This window comes from Scardinius erythrophthalmus (assembly GCF_964197995.2).
Source record: "Scardinius erythrophthalmus genome assembly, chromosome: 24".
In the NCBI taxonomy this organism is placed as follows: Eukaryota; Metazoa; Chordata; class Actinopteri; order Cypriniformes; family Leuciscidae; genus Scardinius; species Scardinius erythrophthalmus.
The window spans coordinates 23971092-23990942 of record NC_138244.1 but is presented as its reverse complement, the minus strand read 5'-3'; the positions used below and the strand labels follow the sequence as shown (position 1 = coordinate 23990942).

The following is a 19851-nucleotide window of genomic DNA, read 5'->3' as shown; positions in this document are numbered from 1 at the left end:
TAGTATAAAATATTTGCTGTAGCCTAATAACAAAAGATGAAATCAATTTAACTTGTCGATGGCCAGATAAAGTCTCTGCCCAAAGCACTGGAACCCAGTCCACTGAATAAGCTCCACCAAGCTCCACCGCTTTGACAGTGTTTTAGTGCCGCTGTCTGTTGGTGATTTCGGTGAGTCTGTGATTTCTTTATATCACTGTGAAGACTTTTCAAATGGCGCGACACTCGCAAACACATCTGTAATTGTGCTTTGTTCGGCTTACAGGTTGTTCTTTATTTTGTTCAGCTGTTTCTCTACTAATTTGTGCTTTCACCGTCATGCATTCATCATACTTTTCTCTGTGCTGTTTCAGGTGCTGATATAAATTTGTCGTGTTGCCACGTGATGTAGCAACTTAAATTTAACAAATTCTGCACAGTACACCTCTCTCTGCTCAGTGTCGGTTATCTTATAGCCAAAATATTGCCATATAACAGAGGTAGAATTTTTTTCATCTGATTTTTTCATCATTCCATCTGTTCGGCATCAACTTCACCTGTTCTCCGCGCTGCACAACGGAAAAAGTCACGATGTGACCATACGTGCTAGTCACGCTGGTCTCTTCAGAAGACTTGGATTTGGATTAGACCACTTGACTGTTTATTTTTTGATGCCTTTGACATTTTTTGTATCTTTTTAAGTTTTAGAGGAATAGACTTTAAATGGAGGGACAGAAATCTCTCAGGTTTCATAAAAAAAAAAAAAAAAAAAACTTTTGTGTTTGGAAGTTGAACGAAAATTTTATTGGTTTGAAAAGACATGAGGGTGAGTACATGAATCAACCCAACCAAAACTGGTAAAGATCCTTGCTAGCAGGTTATTTAACCCAACGAAACGCATCTTATATGAATATAATGAACTCAACGGTTGCTGAAGAATGCAACTAAACCTAAAGAATTCACAACGTTTTATTACAATAGTGTTCTCGTTATAATGTCATGTATATGACAGTCCCTATTAGGGCTGAACGATTAATCGCAATAAAACCGCACGTGATTTGGCAAAGGCAGCGATTATTTTATGCGCCGCTTGTCAGTGGAGTGCGGCTGTTTGGTAGTAAATACTGCCCCATTTGAGCGCCAGAGGGTGCCTCAAGCAGACATGCCAAATATTCCCTGCCGCAGAAGTACAATAATGCGCATCATTCCAGGAAATCCCTATAGCTGTAGCTGAATAAACAGGAGATTGAAACGCTTTGATTAAACATGACTTATAAATACACAACTGCCTCACCTCATCTCACAGAAGGAGGAGCTCAGCTGTTGTTATGTAGTGAGTTTGGAGTAAATGCATGTTATTAAATGTTTGTTTAGTGTCAAATTTCTGTTGTTGGACAAGAGGTTCATAAATGCTTTTCATGTTTTGGAAAGATGTTTGATGCGTGTTGCTTTTTCAAATGCACGTTATAAGTGACTCAAACTCACAGTGCTTTCAGATGGAGCAGCGTTTACAGAGCCGTACATCAATGACAAGCTGTGCATAAAAAATAATTGCAGCCTTTGCGATTTTAAAATCGTGATAAGCCATCTCGATTTAAGTGCGATTACATGGAAAGTGCGATTAATCGTACAGCCCTAGTCCCAATCATAGTTATTTATGTGTATTGCTGTTTGAGCTGCGCTTGCTAAAGCGAAAGATGATCACCGGTACAATGAAACGCTTTACTGCATTCATTAACTCAACCAAACGCATCCTATATGAGATTAATCATATATACATATCTAATTCACAAAATAAACATATTACAACTTACAATAGCACAAAATGCTAGGAATGCTCAAGCGAACTTGACTGTGCTTGTCATGAAGGCTTGACTCTGTAGATGCCCTCTTTCCGCCACAATGTGCTCGTCGCACTAAAATACTGGTGAACAAGAATTCACAACATTTACAGTCGTGTTCTCATAATGTTATGAAGCGTATTATGACAGATTTGTGATGCACATGTTGCACTTAACTGTATCTTCCTTTTTGAAGTGATTCTAATCATATCAAGCAATTCAAAACCATCATGATGAACAGCTCGCATCTGAAGTTTTTCAGTTGAAGTAAATAATCCATTATCTATCCGCTTTAATATATTGGTCTAATTTTCTTATCGGATCGGTAATAACATTAAGAATGACCATTTATCGGTCCGATATCGATATGTGGTCGATATATTGTGCAATGCATCCCTAATTTATATAGTGCTTTTTACAATACTGATTGTTTCAAAGCAGCTTTACAGTGATAACCGGAAAATAATGCAACAAAGATTGTTTTGACTGGACAGCAGATCTACAGGGTGGGCCATTTATATGGATACACCGTAATAACATGGGAATGGTTGGTGATATTAAAGTCCTGTTTGTGGCACATTAGTATATGTGAGGGGGCAAACCCATCTTGAGGAGTTTGCCCCCTCACATATACTAATGTGCCACAAACAGGACTTTAATATCACCAACCATTCCCATGTTATTACGGTGTATCCATATAAATGGCCCACCCTGTTCAATCAAGTCATTGTCCAGTTTAAGTTCAGCATTGATTAATTTCCGTTGTAAAAATCATTAGTTATCTCTAGAAAACAGTGACATCATCGTCCAGCTCAGTTCAGTTCTCATACAATGTTATCAAAGCAGGTAGATCAAAAATATTAAAGGGTACATAACACACACAGTTTTTGCCAATCTCATGTTAATCTTGAGCACCTATAGAGTAGCAGGGCTCAAATTTTGGTGCGGATATTGCGGCTAATTTTAATGATTCCCGCAGGTCTCACACTTATAATGCGGGAAATTCACGATATGGGTCCATTTTGGAATTTAAATTAGTTTAGTAACAGTAATATGTTTATTTAATAACCAGTATTATAACAGTTGTGATAACTGAAAAACTTTAGTTTTGTCATTTAAAAAAAAAAAAAAAAAAAAGTTAAATTAAAAAGTGTCACAAAAAGCTTAGAATGGCTCTTCCTTCTGCTATTAAAGTCTCTGTCACTATAATTGTCATTTCAGTTATTGTGGCAATTATAGTGACACTGAAGCGTGTCAACAATGCTTAATGACTAAACAAAACTTAAAACATATACCATGAAAGCAAAAACTGTTACAACTTATGTAACAAATGTAACTTAGTTTTCTCAAACTCTTTTAAACACCTATTATTTAAGAATGTGGTTTTGGAATGTGCACCAAACAAAGTAATTGCATCACTTTACGTTGAAATAATTTAAAACGATTACATCTTCAGATTTTTATGCAGAAACAACAATTGATCTACGTGCTCAGGGTTAAGAGCACTCCTCTTTGCTGTCATATCTCCAGCAGTGGAGAACAGCCTCTCTGCTGCTACACTTGTGTCAGGGATGCAGAGGGTACATCCTGACAAGTTATACAGTGTCAGAGGTGATTGTTGTGTTTTGGGAGAGGAAAATGTCCTCGAGAGCACAAGAGTCCACATTCTTCCTCTGGCAGGGTGGAAGAAAATCAGAGCCATCTACGTTTAAGATTAGTGAGCCAGCTTTACAAAGCTGATGATAGGTGCCAATGAGCCTTTTGTCAAAGTACCTTATGCTTCTCATGCAGGACATGGCGGGCGATTGTACTTTTCCTAAAAAATATTGTGATGCTCCGAGAAGACTGGAAACTGTCTGTAACTTCAGAGCCCATTCAAACAGTGAGCAAAGCATCTCACATAACTAATTTGGCTACTTCTGCAGCTATTGTCATGTTAGATGCATTATAAGTCACAAGTACTGGATCTTTGTCTTTTATTCCCCATTCGTGCATCACATCACATCATTTAGCAAATATGCCATGTTTGCTCCGGTGTGATTGTCTAACATCACTCTAGTCTGCAGAACGCGCGAGACAAGTTCCTATTGTGGAGATATGTAGTGGCAGGTTATCGTAACATCTGATTGGGTTGCTCTCGAAGTCCGAGCATCGCAGAGAGTGACAGCAGAACGTCTCGCTTAACTTCATCATACAACTGGGGAATTACCGTTTCTGTTAAAAACTGACGTGTTGGTATTGTGTAGCGTGGCTCACACTCATGAAGCAATTGCCTGAAGCCGTTATACTCAACAACGCTGTATGGCCATAAATCCTGACATATGAAGCACATTAATGCATTTGTATTATTTTGAGAGCGCTGAGATGTGGGTGGGAGTTTTGGTTTAAAGGCATCAGGTAACGTTGGCTGCTTTTGAGATGACAGGTGTGTGCTACTACCTGCTGCGACCAGGCCTGGCTGGTCTGGATGATGTCTTGCCATATGCAGAGAGAGGTTCATCGTGTTGCCGGAGTACTTAACTACTGTTTTGCAGTTCTTGCATATCGCATGACTCATGTCTAATGTCTGACTCTCGAGCCTCTCAGATTTCGCTCCCCTAGTGACATAGGAAGGTGATCTTATTATATTATTACCGCCCCTTAATCTGCACATTTCCACCCACGGTGTTGCCATTTAGAGGAGAGGAAGAGTTGTTGTTGCTGTTTTTTCATGTTCAGCTAAAACAGTGCTGAACTTTATTACAAAAAATAAAAAAAACTGTACCGGACCATAAAAAATGTGCTAAATATATGAATATGAATATATAAGATGAGAAGTTCTACAGAACAAATTTTACAGAAAGTAATTTAAACATCAAATTATTAGTTCAATTGTTTTTCTTTAGCTATAACCTAGAAACATGTATGCAAATTTCATAGGGAACGCTTTGCAAATCCTATTTGTAAACAAGGATGTATTATCTATCTTACATGAACTATATGGATTATGCAATATACATTTTTACAGTATTTATTCATGTTTGAGCAATACAATTGTACCTTGATCATTCATGTTTGTTCATTATTTCAACAATTACTAATACATTTTTAAATTAAGTTTTAATGTTTATTTTATTTGTTAACCTTAGTTAATGCACTCTATGAATTAACATGAATGATGAACTAACAGAAAAAACAAATCAGAAACGCATTCGATTTCAGATCTTTTTTTATCATCACTGCAATACATATTTTGTATTTATTAATTCTACAGCATTTATAAATACAAAATATGTATTGCAGTGATGATAAAAAAAGATCCGAAATCGAATGCGTTTCTGATTTTTTTTTCTGTCAGCTGCATGAACATATCAATTTGCTTTCTTGCGTCAATAGCTTTAAATATGCAACTTCACTGGCTAATGAATGCACAAAATTGACCAGCTGTATATAAACTACTGCAAATAGAGACATTAAACATTTGGGTTGGACTTGTATTTTTGCTTTTGACACAAGATGATGCTTGCATTCAGTGTAGGCAAATGTCAGCCGTGAAACGACTGAATGCCTGTGGACCGGGCCTAAACGAATCAAATTAAATCAAGAATTGGAATCAATTCGATTTGTGAAATCTGTGTCAATGCCCAGCCCTAGTCTTTGTTTTATTACAATATTCAACCACTGCCAATAACACGCTGTAAATACAAAACAGACACAATGGGAGTAGATGTAAATAGTGTTGTAATTTATAATTTGAATTAATCACTGCAGCAATAATTGTAATCTGATATTTTTCAACTGTTTGTGCAGCCCTATATTGTAATGATGTAAATGATGTTATACATGCATGGATAATATTATACATGCATGTTTTCTACCCTGATGTAACGCTATTCTAACAATGTTACATTGTTAAATGAATTTGTGCAAGTTTATGAAAATGAAATTCTCTACAGGGGGATGTACAGTATCTCTACATTTATTTTATACAGTCCCGATATCACTGACTTCCTCTGTTAACATAAATAAATACATTTGTTTATCCTTTTAGTATTTATACATTAGGATGTCTCCTGTCTTCCAGGTCCACTTCAGGTGACACTGTTCAGTTTGTCGAGCAGTCGCTGGACACTAATCTTCTGAATAATGCTGTCAGCTTGCGTATCCCACACTGCCTCTTGCAGCCTGGAGGAGTTTATATACAAGAGACCCTTAACAACGTCCTCATTCTGATCGTCACCAGCCAATCAGTCCATCGCCTGGTTCTTCCGCACCCCACTCGCATGTACCACAGTGTAAGTGACAGGATCTTTACTCTGCTTTCATAGGCCTTTCTCACTGCTACTAAATCAACATGTTTTTTTCCCCTCAGATGTAGCTATATTTTGAACTTAGCATGTCCAGTATTGCTGTTATCAATGTTCCTTTTTCAATTTTATGAGGATACAATTCGTAATTATCAGCATTCCAACAAGTCCTGGACAACCTGTAATTATGCATGCAGTTTTCCATAGAATAAGTCAGGAGTCTTAAATGTTTTTCAGGGCAAGGACCCCTTAGGGCCGTGGCCGCCGTTCGCATATCGCGTCTTATGCATGCTCAAGTTCGTTATTTCAAATGTAGGCACAGGGGGCGTTCTTTACTGAATACATCTCAACTTTTCAGAATGCTGCAAGCGCACCACAGGTCATGTGACAAAAACCAACAGATCAGCTTCAGCTTTTCCGTAACAACATTGAAAGCTCGGCCGAACAGCTGATCATAGCTGTACAGGGCAGGTTTTTATTTCTCATCACTATAAATATATCTAGTAGTAAATCTGATGCAAGGACTAGAAATCAATTAATCTTTTGCTGATACTTCCTCGTCATCTTGGAGAGCGCAGTTTATGGTTGCATAGCAACAACAGACACCACGGGAGCGCAAGCACTTGTAGAAAGGAGGAGAAAGCGGCACGGGTAGCACTTTCCATGCATTTTTAAACATATGTGAACGGGTCCTTAGCCAATAGATATGGAGCAGAGACCCCTGATACATATTGTCAAAAAGAGCTACATATTAAAGGGTCATGAAACCCTAAAACATTTCTTGAGATGTTAACAGATATGTACAAGATGCAAATCAATGGAAACAACAAAAACACTCATGTTTATTATTTAGAGAAAAGTGGCTTCTTTTTCTGAGCCATTTCATTCTTCCGGTTTAAAAAGCAAAGTTGATTCTCTGTATTATTCATGAGAATAAAATTTAATGCAATCACTGCGATGTATTATGCATGAGATCGCATTACAGCGGAGAAATCAAATGTCACACAAGATAGCAACAACAACTGGAGTTAACAACAACAGGGTCAACTGGAGTTTCCTGTTTTCCACTTTGGGGCGGTTTGGTTTCGGGGAATCGTTCATTAATTGGGTTAAACTTCTTTACACTTCACCTTCAGCCACAGTAATTACCAATGGTCTAACATCACAGTTTCATTCTACACCGGGGAACTAGACAGGGATGCCCACTCTCCCCCTTTCTATTTACCATCTTCATTGAACCTATAACAGCCGCCATCCGTCAGAACACCCGCATCAAGGGAGTTCAGACTCTAACTATGGATCATAAAATCAGCCTCTATGCCGACGACATTCTTCTCTTTCTTCAAGACCACACAGCATCAGTGCAAGAAACCATTAAACTCATTGACACATTCTCCAACATTTCGGAATACTCAATCAATTGGAATAAGTCAGCAATTCTCCCTTTACACTCGAATAACTGGGATGTGTCAGCCCACTCTTCACCTATCCCACTTTGCACTAACTATATCACATATTTAGGGTATAAAGGTCTCCACCATAGAGCCCTGCACGGGCCTCAAATCTAGGCCCAAGCCCGGCCCTGGCCCGAGATGCTCAGGCCCTAGCCTGACCTGTGTCCGACAGCACATCAGAATTATCAGCCCGAGTCCGACCCGAGCCCGTTTTTTTTTTTTTTTTAACAGTGGCAGCCTACCCTATTTGCAGCCATTAAAATATGTCCGTTTTGTTAGTTATGTTTCTTTTCTTTTAATTTCTTTATTAAGTTAATTTAGACAAATGTTTGGAGCATTTTAAAAAAGAAAAAAAAAAAGACGACCAAGCAAGCCGAGCCAACAGCAAGTAAAACATGTTTGATCAATTTAGCCTCTCAAATCAACGCTAATACTTTACTTGGCTACAATAAAATTCATAGATATAAAACACTTCAAGCATATCACACAGACAGTTAGTTTAATGTTTATTTATTAAACCACAGTGAGTAAAAAAATTTTAAATACTGAGGCAGGCTCAAGCTGCTCGCAACAGCGCTCGCAAACGAAATGAGCAATAGCCAATCTAAACAAATTAAATTCAATAAATCAAAAACAAAATTGTTGGTTATCTTACCTCAAAAATGCACCACAGAACATGGCCATTCTTTTTTACAGTAGTTTCCAACAGTTAAACGAAAATAGTCCAATCAAACGAAAAACATCAGTAGCCTACGCTAGTTTCCAACAGTTAAACAAAAATAAAGTTCAATCAAACGAAAAGGTAGAACAGTCTCTTACAGAGCATCGGAGAAAAAGAATAGCATCCACAGTGGAAGATTTTAACCCAGTCCTCTCTTGTATCACTCTGCGATTTTTCTCTTAATATTCTCCATTATTTGCACATGAGGTGAATCGTGGGTTGCGCTGACGGGAAACCTTCTGTGTGTGTGTGTGCGTGCGTGAGACTGTCATGTCAATCATATGTCAGTGTAATTATAAGATTATGAAAGTTATGAGGTTATTAAATGTCTTTCTATGTTTGTTTTTCTATCGTCAACGTCAATTTCTCATATTTTTTTAATTAATGTCTAAAAATATAAAAAGGATAACCCAAAAAAGGCCCGAGGCCCGGCCCGCATGTGAACTATGACGTGAAAATTGGCCCGAGGCCCGGCCCTAGGGGCGTAAAAAAGTCGGGGCCTATCGGGCTCGGGCTGAAATGCAGGGCTTTACTCCACCAGGCTGTCAGACTTATTCAGTCTAAATTTTTCCCCACTGCTCAACTCAATAGATGATGACCTACAGCGCTGGATGAACCTCCCTCTATCCATCATGGGCAGGATATCAGTCGTTAAAATGACAATATTACCAAAAATAAATTATTTATTTTCAATGATTCCGACTCAGCCCACCCCACTCTGGTTTAAGTCACTCGACTCATCAATTACTAAATTCTACTGGAAAAAGTAAGACACCAAGAATCAAACTGACCACTCTACAAAAACCTAAAGTACTGGGAGGATTAGAGGCTCCACACTTCCAGCACTATGCCCTGGCGAACCAGCTTAAATACATCTACAAATCGTTACATCCCACCCCCTCGGACAACACCTGGCTAGACTTAGAACAAACCATCTGCAAGGATATTCAGATCTCAGACCTCCCTTTCTGCAGTCAGTCAGTCAAAATACACCCATCCTTCAAAGCACCAACTAGGGCTGCACGATATGAGGAAAAGCTGCGATGTGCGATAAGATTGTTTAATATTGCGATGACGATATGACTTGCGATAAATATTCAAATGTGAACGTTAGCTATGCTGTTCCCATGTCTTAGTGCTTTAATAGGTTCTTTGTGTGATAGGTCAAACGTTTATTACCTGCCTGGTTCAGATTACACGATTTTAGCGCGATTTTGGCACGATCCGTTTGACGTATGGGTGTCGTGGGGATTCGTAAACGACAACGGGCGTTGGTTGGGACGCAAGATTCGATCGTTTCATCTCGTATAGTGTGTCATAGTGGGCGACAACCTACGTCGCGTCTGCGATGCTTCACGACAGAAAGACTAGCATGTTTAATTTTTTAACGGTCCTCCATGACAGGTTGAGTATGTGAGCGAGAGTGAGTGAGCGAGCGCGAGCAACTGTGTGTGTGTGTGTGTGTGTGTGTGTGTGTGTGTGTGTGAGTGAGCAAGCGCGAGTGCGTGTGTGTGTACGAGTGAATGTTTGCGAGTGAATGTGTGAGTGTGACGGCACGCGGATGACTGATCGGAAAGCAACGTGTAGTCTGACATGTTTCTTGTCCACAACACGACAAGATTTTAGGAGTCAAAAACGTGGCCTAATCTGACTCCGTGACTATCATAACAGACACAAAAATCTTGTAATCTGAACCAGGCATTATTCATCGTGTCAGGCTGTCTGTTGCGATGTGTTCATCGCGCGAGTTCATATCGGGATGACGATGAAAATTCGATGTATCGTTCAGCCCTAGCACCAACAATATCATCCATTCTGACAGCCTGGTGGAAATCCACTATATCACTGGTTCACCTGTAGCACCATCAATTCGCACCCTGATTTGGAATAACCCTGACTTCACTGCCAACAAAAAAACACTTAACTTTCGCACATGGGCATCACTCAACTCCACCACATCATTCAAGATAAAAATCTGGCTTCATTCTCTAATTTGGTCCAGAAGCACGGCATTGAGAGCAACCACTTCTTAGAATATCTACAAATTAAATCATCTATTCAAGCAAAAATTAATATCCAAACAGCTAACCTGGACATCCCCCCACCAATCTTGGAGCTGATCAATATTCCCTCTCCTAAAAAAATTCTCTCCAAAATGTACAAAATGATTATCCCATTTAGATAAAACATTAAGCCTGCCTTACCACAAATGGGAATCAGAGTTGTCCATCAGTGGTGCCGACTTCTGGACCCATATATGTAAAAACATCTACCTCATGACAAAAAATAGTAATTTACAACTAATACAATACAAGGTACTTCACAGATCTCACTTCACTATACAGAAATTGTCTAAAATGGGGTTTGGTTCTGATTTATGCTCTCACTGCATGCAAAATAACCCAGACACTTACATTCATGCTGTCTGGCAATGCACTCCAGTCAACCGATTTTGGATAAATGTCACGGAATCACTCTCTTCCATCTTTGGCTGTCACATCCCAGCAACCCCTTCCCTATGCATTCTTGGTGATACTACTACAATCAATTTAAGCACCTTATGCTATAAAACACTGCGAGCAGCACTGACTATCGCCAAGAAAACAATCCTCATGAACTGGAAATCAAGGAAAAAAATACATATCACTCATTGGAAAAACCTGTTATCAGATTATACAGTGGTGTGAAAAAGTGTTTGCCCCCTTGGTAAAATGATCAAATGTGACTGTAAAAAATAAATCTGCATTTTTAATCTTTTTGATATTTTGTTTTAAAAATGTGCAAAAATCTAACCTTTCATTGAAGTAAAATAATTGAAAGTGGGGGGAAAATCACATTATGAAATAAATGTTTTTCTCCAAAACACGTTGGGAAAAAAAGTTTGCCCCCTTTTATTAAATACTTTTTGCAACCTCTTTTTTCCAAGATAACAGCTCTGAGTTTTCTCCTATAATGCCTGATGAGTTTGGAGAACACCTGACAAGAGATCAGAGACCATTCCTCCATACAGAATCTCTCCATCCTGTTCTCCGTTATAAGATTTCTAGCACAGGCTGTCAGGTTTAGATTGTTTAGAAGATGTCCAGGACCTCTGGCAGAAAATTAGGCCCACAGCATTAACGATACAGCAGAGTATTTCATTTTACACATGGGGTACTTTTTTTATCCCTGTGTGCACCAAACCCATCTTAAGTGTTTGCTGCCAAAAAAGCTAATGTTTTTGTTTCATCAATGGTTCAGCTTTGCGTTCGAACATGTCATAAGTGTATCAGTACAATAGCACAAAAGTGTTGTTTGAATTTTCCATGTGATGTGGTCAGAGCTGGAGTTTGACCACCAAAAGCATGGAAAATGACTTTAACAGTATTTAATATGTAGCCTAACAACAGCATGCGGAGTGCGTATGAGAGCGGTTAATCAACACTCGCAACACTGATCACAGTTCATATCCAGAACGGAGCAAGTGTGCTTCAAGTTTTTATGGACATAAAAACACCATCTTGCAACTGTCATTTTAGTGCTGATTTTTTTTTTGCATATAAGAAATATGAATGTAATGTAATATGAATGTAATATTACTTATGGATATGATCTATAATTTGTATGACATTTTCTCTTATAGGATCTGGTCACTGAACTCCAGATGCAGTCCATTTTCACAGACATTGGGAAGCTGAATTTAAATGAGCCAGCCCACAGTTATGTGCTCCCGTTTGCACAGGGAACACAGTCGACCTCTCCGTCCACATCTGCCGCCTGGATCAGTCATCAAGGGGAAGCTCTCTTTGCTCTTGCCTCACCGTCAGGCAGCATTATTATAGTCACGTTACCTCCTCACGATCAAGATGGTTTGTATCTATCTATAATGATCTTTATCTATCTAAAGCGGCTTTCACACTTCCAACGACACGCAGTGACAAAGCGACATGATCCCATTAATTACAACGGAGAGCTGACGATTTCCTGTGACCGTTGGCGACAGGAAGTAGGCGTATCCAGCGACACAAAGTTGAGATTTAACTTTGTGCAAACGAAGGGCGACTTTCATGAGCAACAACTAATAGGAGTGAAGTCGTCAATGTCATTCGTAAGTGTTATTAGGCAACCAGTAGTGGGAACACCCACTAGCAGTCGCTGGCAGTGTGAACACAGCTTTACCCTGTATGTATTGATACATAGTTTGTGGATCCTTAAAGTTTGAAAAAAAAAAAAAAATACTGCAAAGTTATAAAGTATTACATATCATAAATATTCATGTTTGTTAAAGCTGTAGTTTCTTAATTTCCAATTGTGATATGCCAAGGGGGCATATAGAATATCTGAGTCTAATAATTGGTAAATTACTTGTGAAATATACACAGGCTGTGAGCTGCACGGCACATCAGAAGCAAGTAGAACTAATTTTAATCAATGCTATGTAGACTGGATGCAGCATAGAGCCGGGTCATTTACACAAAATGGATGCCCTGTTTTATCGCTAACGTAGTACAGCCGTGGCCAAAAGAATTGGCATTGACATAAATTTTGTTTTATATAGTTTTCTGCTTCAGTTGTTGTGGTGCTGATTCACATTGTTTCTGGATTCATGTGCAGAGTGTTAAGATGCATTTGAAATAATTGCAAAAAGCTTAAAGGTGCTCTAAGCGATGTCACGCTTTTTTTAGGCTGAAACATTTTTTGTCACATACAGCAAACATCTTCTCACTATCCGCTAGCCGGCTGTCCCCTGAACACACAAAAAAAAACGCGGTCTCTGTAGACAGCCCAGGCTCCACAAATGGCAACAAAAACAAACTGGGCCAACCTTCACCACAAATCATAACAAACAGTGTTCCAGCCAATAACCGACAAGAATGATTTGGGGTTGGGGGGTTAGTGCATGTGCACATGACGGGGGTGTGGGGAGTGGAGGAGAGAGAAGCATGAGGAGGGAAGTTAGCTAGAGGAGAGATGTCATAGACAACGACTAACGTTAGAATTACATTCTCTTGAATTTTGAGACGACGTTCCGATGAACAAATAGCAAAGAAGAGGGAAAAGGAGAAGGAATGCTCGAAGTCCCAAATTTACATCGAAAAGCCTGTTTCAGGAAGCACGGGAGTGAGGAGGGGGAGGGGATGGGATGAGGAGGATGGAGGGTCGAGCTAAATGAACAGCCCGTTCTCATCCCAAGGCGTCATATACATTTTGTCTACATCCAACGCACATGACACCCTTTAGCGTCAATATGATACGCAGATAGATATGGGCCAGAAGGCGCCTCCTAGCGGTCTAACCCTAACTCTACCCCAGACCTAAACCTACCCATAACCGAACAAAGCTATCTGCGTCTCATATTGACGCTAAAGGGTGCCATGTGCGTTGGATGTAGACGAAATGTCAAAAGCGTCAGTATATGGCACCCTAGGATGAGAATGCATTGAAATGAACTACCTCCAAAGAAACATGTGCAGCCATCATTAATTTGCATCAAGATCTCACGTGCAAGGAAATTGCTGCAAAGAATATTATACTACTATTGCAAAGATGCCTCTGGGCATCAGGACGTCCCAGAGTGTCCAGTAAGCGCTAGGACTGTCTCCTCTTGAGGAGAAGCTACAGAATTGTCTCAGCACCTGTGCAGATCTTTCTAATGTTGGCAGCAGGTGGTTGAAGCAAAGAGTTCTGGACCGGTGGAACAGATCCTAAACAAAATCTTCTAAACATAATTTGTGGTTGAGGCAAAGAGTTCTGGACTGGTGGCCTGGTGTCAAGACAGGCAGCAAAGAAGCCATTTCTCTCCAAGAAAACCATCAAGGACATACTGAAATTCTGCATGAAGTACAGGGATTGGAGAGCAGAAAACTGGTGCAAAGTTATTTTCTCTGATGAAGCCCCCATCGGACTGTCTGGGACGTCTGGAAAATCGATTGTCTGGAGAAGAAAAGGTGAACGTTACCATGAGTCCTGTGTCGTGCCAACAGTGAAGCATCCTGATACCATCCATGTGTGGGGTAGCTTTTCATCCAAAAGAGTGGGTTCTCTCACAATTCTGCCCAAAAACACTGCCAGGAATAAAGAATGGTATCAAACGTCCTGCAAGATAAACTTCTCCCAATGATCCAGGAGCAATTTGGTGAAGGTCCATGCTTTTTCCAGCTTGATGGCGCACCATAGGGGCTTTCGCACCGGAGAGTTCTAGGTACTTAGTTCTAGGAACTAGCCACCAGGGCGGAACTTTGAAGTGACGTAAGCCGGACTTGTTGTTGTGACTTTTATTTTGACAGCGCGGCAGACCTTTATTTTGATGGCGCTGAGAACGCCAGAGCCTGAGCAAACAAACAGTGCTCGCATTCTCCATGTTCATTAGTTTACGATCTGTCGATACGATTTTAGATATAACTGTTATACATAGAAATTAGACAGTATATGAAAGTTATTAGCGTATGCCGTGTGGTTGATGCCCAATGTCGCTAGCTGAGCAGAAATACATGATCATGTTTGGTCCCCTCAAAGTTGCGATGGATTTTCTCCTTAGTGTAAAGGTTAAGAGGCCCATCTATCACTGTTTTCCATGTTCGTATAGTTAGTTTCTGGAGTAAATTTATAAGCCATAATCTGTGAGATTACATATCTTTTTTAAAAAGGGCGGATGCTGGTGTTTCGCGTGCGTTCGGCCAATCCGTGTACACTAACGTCCTATAGTGCTGGTTTAGACCCTACTCTGAAGTAGGATATAAATTAGTTCCTCCAAAAGAGTTCCTAGAACTAAAATCGTTCCTAGTTCCTGCACCGAAATCCGGGTATTTTTGGCTCGAGGTCATGGTGCAAAGGACCCTAGGTTGATTTTACTCCGAACCATCCCTTTAAGGCTTTTATTCATATATAAGGACCCCCCATATATTTAGGACCCCCTCGAAAATGAGATGTTCCATCTCAAGGGGTTATCCTTAATAAAATGAAATGAAAATATAAACATTGAACAATGCAAATACATAGAGATCAATTAGGGTATACATGGAAGCTCAACTGTGCTTGCTTGGCTCTCTAGAACCAATGAGGTTTGTTCTCGCATGGCTGAGCTTCTGTGTTTACCGTATTTGATCGTGTTGATCAAGTTTATTTTCCGATGACTTAGATTAAACCACTTGATTCATATGGATTACTATGTCTTTGTATGTTTTTACATTTTTAGAAAAACATAATTGGAGAATATTAAAAATATTTTCATTTTTGTGTTCTGAAGATGAACTCTAAAGTCTTATGGGTTAACATAATGTGCAGATACCTGTGTTTTACTAAATCATGATTCCTCTTTCTGTTACAAAAAGGGACCGTGTCAATTCTGGAGTTAAAACAGAGTTCAATGATGCAGCGGTTGGCCGGCTGGATGCCTACTGCTATCAGGTACATTATTTCTTTTGCATACAATTTAAATGTTAATTGAATCACAAAACAGAGCAGAAACTTTTTAAACGGATGATCCAATTCACAGGGGAGATCAGAGCATGTCTGATGTAGCCGTCAGTCTGGCTGTCCACCAGCTAGAGGACGACACGTTTGTATTCGCGCTGTGTCAAGATCATAAGCTGCGGATGTGGTCATTTAAGGTCAGTTTGGCTCCTGATTATCCATACATCCAACTTCATTCTCGGATCAAGATGTAATTACTGTCTTTAAATGTCAGCAACTATGTTTAACATTAAATCTGTGCGCGTTTGACTCCTTTATCTAGTTTCATGCCTATCACATTGATGTATAAATTGTTTGTCTCTCAGCATCAGATGTGTCTGTTGGTGACTGATATGCTGGAGTATATGCCCGTGGGTCGTGGGGATGTGAAGGTTTCTCCAGCACATGCTCATAAGCTCCGACTCTTTTTCTCCTCATCCATCGGTCTGTGTCTCGCCGTCTACCTCGCAGTTCCCAATCGCAGTCAGTTCTGTGTGCTGCAGCTGGTGGCCAATGAGAACAATCGCTATAGCCTGGATCGCATCTCAACTCTATTCTCAACACAGGTAGAGTTCAGTACAGTAAACATTGAATCCTTTATATGATTACTGATGGAATTGTACTTAAAATTATATGTGTTTGTGTGAAACAGGAGACAGTAGTGGATTTTGTCTTGACGGCGACTGATATTTGGGCTGTTTGGCTGGATAATGACAACCAGACTGTGGTGAAGTACATCAGTTTTGAGCAGTGAGTAAAGCACAGTTTGATGAGCGAAAACATTGACCAGTCCTAACTAGGGGTGGGAATCTCTAGGCACCTCATGATTCGATTCGATTACCATTCAGAGGGTAACTATTATCGTTTATTTTTATTTTATTTTTTTACTTACTTGGTACTTTTAAAGCGAAGTATTTATGATGACCCATAACGAACTTACTTCCAATCTTTTTATATTAATTTTATTAATAAAACAAATGGAAGTGATTTGGCAAGTCAACTGTAAGGTTACATTTGCCAGCATATGTCCCAATATTGCAAAGAACCAACAGGAAAATAAATGTGTGCCTGTACTAGCAGCATACTTTAAGTAAATTAATACAAACTTCAGCATATTCTGAATCTCTAGCATTTAATAATAGACTTCTAACCAACATCCTCTTGTTATTTCCAATGAGCAATATAATCCTTCAGACAAAATACATTTTGCTGTAGCAAAATCACAAACAGTTTTTTCAAAAATATAGAATTATGTACCAGCAGCTCTCATATAATGCTTGTGAACTGAATAATTAGTACCATACAAAGCCGCTCTTATACACAACTAAATAATAAAGAGTTATGACTTGAAATGTTTGCTGTATACCACAATCAAAAACAGCTTATACAAAAAAAGTGAATGAACATCTGCAGACAGCACAGTCAAAATGTAACTTTTTGTGACTGGCATTGCACATATTGCAGGGCAGTATAAGGTACGTATAACAGATCGGTTTACAGTATATTGATGTGAAAACTAAACAATACAGAAAGCAGCTCTCATACAAAAAATACTAAATAGGTAACAATGAAATTGCCAATTTTCCATACGTTAGCTTTTAACGAAGAAGGTTCCATTCGAATTTGGCGCTCAGCCATCATCCGTCTGTCATGTGTGCGACTCTGTTATGTGCACGGCACAGACTGTCTGCGCACTGCACGTCTGCTTTAGATTTCCGTCTTTTGCGTTCCGTCAATATTACGTTATTCTAATTTTTATTTTATTTTTTGAAAATCTATTTTTGACATTTTGTGAAATCAATTAGGAATCATCCACGTCCGCATTGCGATGCATCTAAGAATCGATTTTTTCCCCCACCCCTAGTCGTAACAAGGCCACATTTTAAAGATGAACTGAACTGAAATAATCAACGTTGATAACGTGTTGTTTATGACAATTAAAAGTAAATTACACAATTTTTTAATTAAAAATATCAATATAGCCGTTTTTTTAAGCAACACAAAAATTGCGTTTGTTAGTATAAGAAGGCTGGCAATTCCGATGACGTCACCGGCATGGTAGAACCTGTGAAGGTATATAGGCAGCTGCAGGTCCTATACACAGATGAAAATGAGTCATTTTAATGGCATGGGTCTGCTTCAGAGTATTAAGCAAGCTGAGCAGAAGCTGAGTAACCTTGTTAACTTCTTTAAAGTTCTTTTTGTTTTTCCTACACTCTCTCATCCAGTGGCCAGGTTTACCACAGTAATTACAGCTGCCCTCTCTCTTAGGATGTTTGCGTTTCTGTTCATTCTCTGTGTTGACCTTAAAGGATGCTGCTGCAATTTTTACTCTTGCCTTAACATCAGAGTCTGTTTCCCAAGTAGCTAACCTGTCCAAGTTGTTTTGCAGGGTTCTACTGGACCATGTTAATTCTAAGTAAGGCAATGCATTTTTATGTTCTGACAAAAGACCCTGAAACCATGCGAGAACTAGGGGACCATTATCATCTAACACCTTCTCTGAAGTGTCAGCAATTCCGCTGTAAGCTGCAGCGGTCTGGCAAAATCTGTCTGTGTACTCACAAACAGCTTCACCCTACTTCTGTAAACAACTAGTGAGCTTTGACCAGTCCACGTTCGGTCCAACAATGTTTTTTTTTTAATTTTCAAAACACCTTCTCTCAAATCACCTTTACTGGCCTGTTGCAGTTCAGATTTGCTTACAGCACTTTCAAAATCATTGAATTCTGACTCAGTCAAGATCTGTGATATTAGCTGGGTGACTTCAGCTAGAGACATATCATAGAGCCGCATTTTGCTGATCAATGCTCTTCTAAATTCAGAAAAATTTGTGCGTGCTGAGGGTAAACTCTGGGGATAGTCTCTCTATATCCTTAGGACCTAAAGTTGTGTTGACTGCTTGTATGGGGGTTGCAGATGGAACTGGATCAACCCCCTTTCTCCTACTCTGAGCCTTTTGTCTTGCTCCACGCACTTCAACTGCATTTACATCTTTCATCAATCCAGCATTGACATTGTCCTCTATTCTATCAAAAGACTGTAAATCAGGATAGCTTTCATTTGACTGTTGGTTTTCTGAGTCACATTTGTTTCTTGAAAGAGAACACTTGAGTGTGCAATTGTTTGTTCTGTTCTTTTAACTTAGCAATACACTGAGCTTGTTCTTGTGCAATGGATATGCTAAATTCTCTGTGACAACAGATAATGGCTTTCACATTGTTCTTGCGAATACTTGCTCCTAGTATCTTTTTACAATCTTCAATTGACCATACTTTTTCTGGGTGAATGCCATTTCTTTGTTAAATTCAGTCTGACAGACTCAGTCACTATAGCGTCCATGCGTTCTCCTAACAAAGACTTGAATTCACTGTCTGTCCATAAAGGTGTAGCTAGTCCAGCTTTCTCAGTTGTGGGAATCAGCCTAGCATTCCTTCTATCCATTTTTTGAGTGTCTTTGTTACTACACAAACAAACACTAAACTTCCTTGATCAACAGAGGGTACACTTGTAAACTTTCCAATTTACCAACACTTCACACTTAACTTCCCTGCTGACAAGAACAGAGGATAAACAAAATATTAGCAATTTACGCTAATCCTTCTCTGCCTAAAGCAAAGGATAAAAAATATTAGCATATGCTGCTAACCGTCCCTGATAAAGCAGAGGATAAATATTCACTAACTTTACAGAGGATAAAACTTCTCTAGCAAGAGGATAAAACAATATTAACATTTAATGCTAATGTTCCCTGCCTGGCAGAGGACATCTTTCATCTCTAAAAGCAAAATTTAGAGGGTAACTTAGTTAACAAAACCCTGCAGCTGTCTGTTAACTCTTCTCTGGCGGCACAGAGGGTGACAATTTTGTACTGGTCTGCAATGGTGAAACTCACCGAATCATTGGTTGTACAGAAAAATTTTTGTCTGGAACTCAGTCAGCTTTGTTGAGATCTTTGAGCTTGAAGTAGGGGTGGGCGATATGGCAAAAATATATCACGATTTTTTTCAGGAAAATCACGATTAACGATTTTATCACGATTCTTTTTATGTTGGTTTTACAATTTTGTGACTGAGAATCACAGCCAAACTAATATACATATTTTAAAAACAAAGCTTTAGGTAACAAAATAAAAAAATG

The 19851-nt window shown here is 39.3% G+C and overlaps 1 protein-coding gene across 2 annotated transcripts in view; it reads left to right on the top strand.

Moving 5' to 3' along the window:
* Nucleotides 1–19851, top strand: part of nup160 (nucleoporin 160) — a 117276-nt gene that overhangs the window by 2499 nt on the left and 94926 nt on the right. For both annotated transcript variants that reach the window (XM_081356215.1, XM_081356214.1), the window contains exons 3-8: nt 5883–6093; nt 11903–12128; nt 15591–15666; nt 15755–15869; nt 16038–16277; nt 16364–16461. In XM_081356215.1, coding sequence (XP_081212341.1) covers nt 5883–6093; nt 11903–12128; nt 15591–15666; nt 15755–15869; nt 16038–16277; nt 16364–16461 — 966 coding nt within the window. The remainder of the gene's footprint in view (nt 1–5882; nt 6094–11902; nt 12129–15590; nt 15667–15754; nt 15870–16037; nt 16278–16363; nt 16462–19851) is intronic.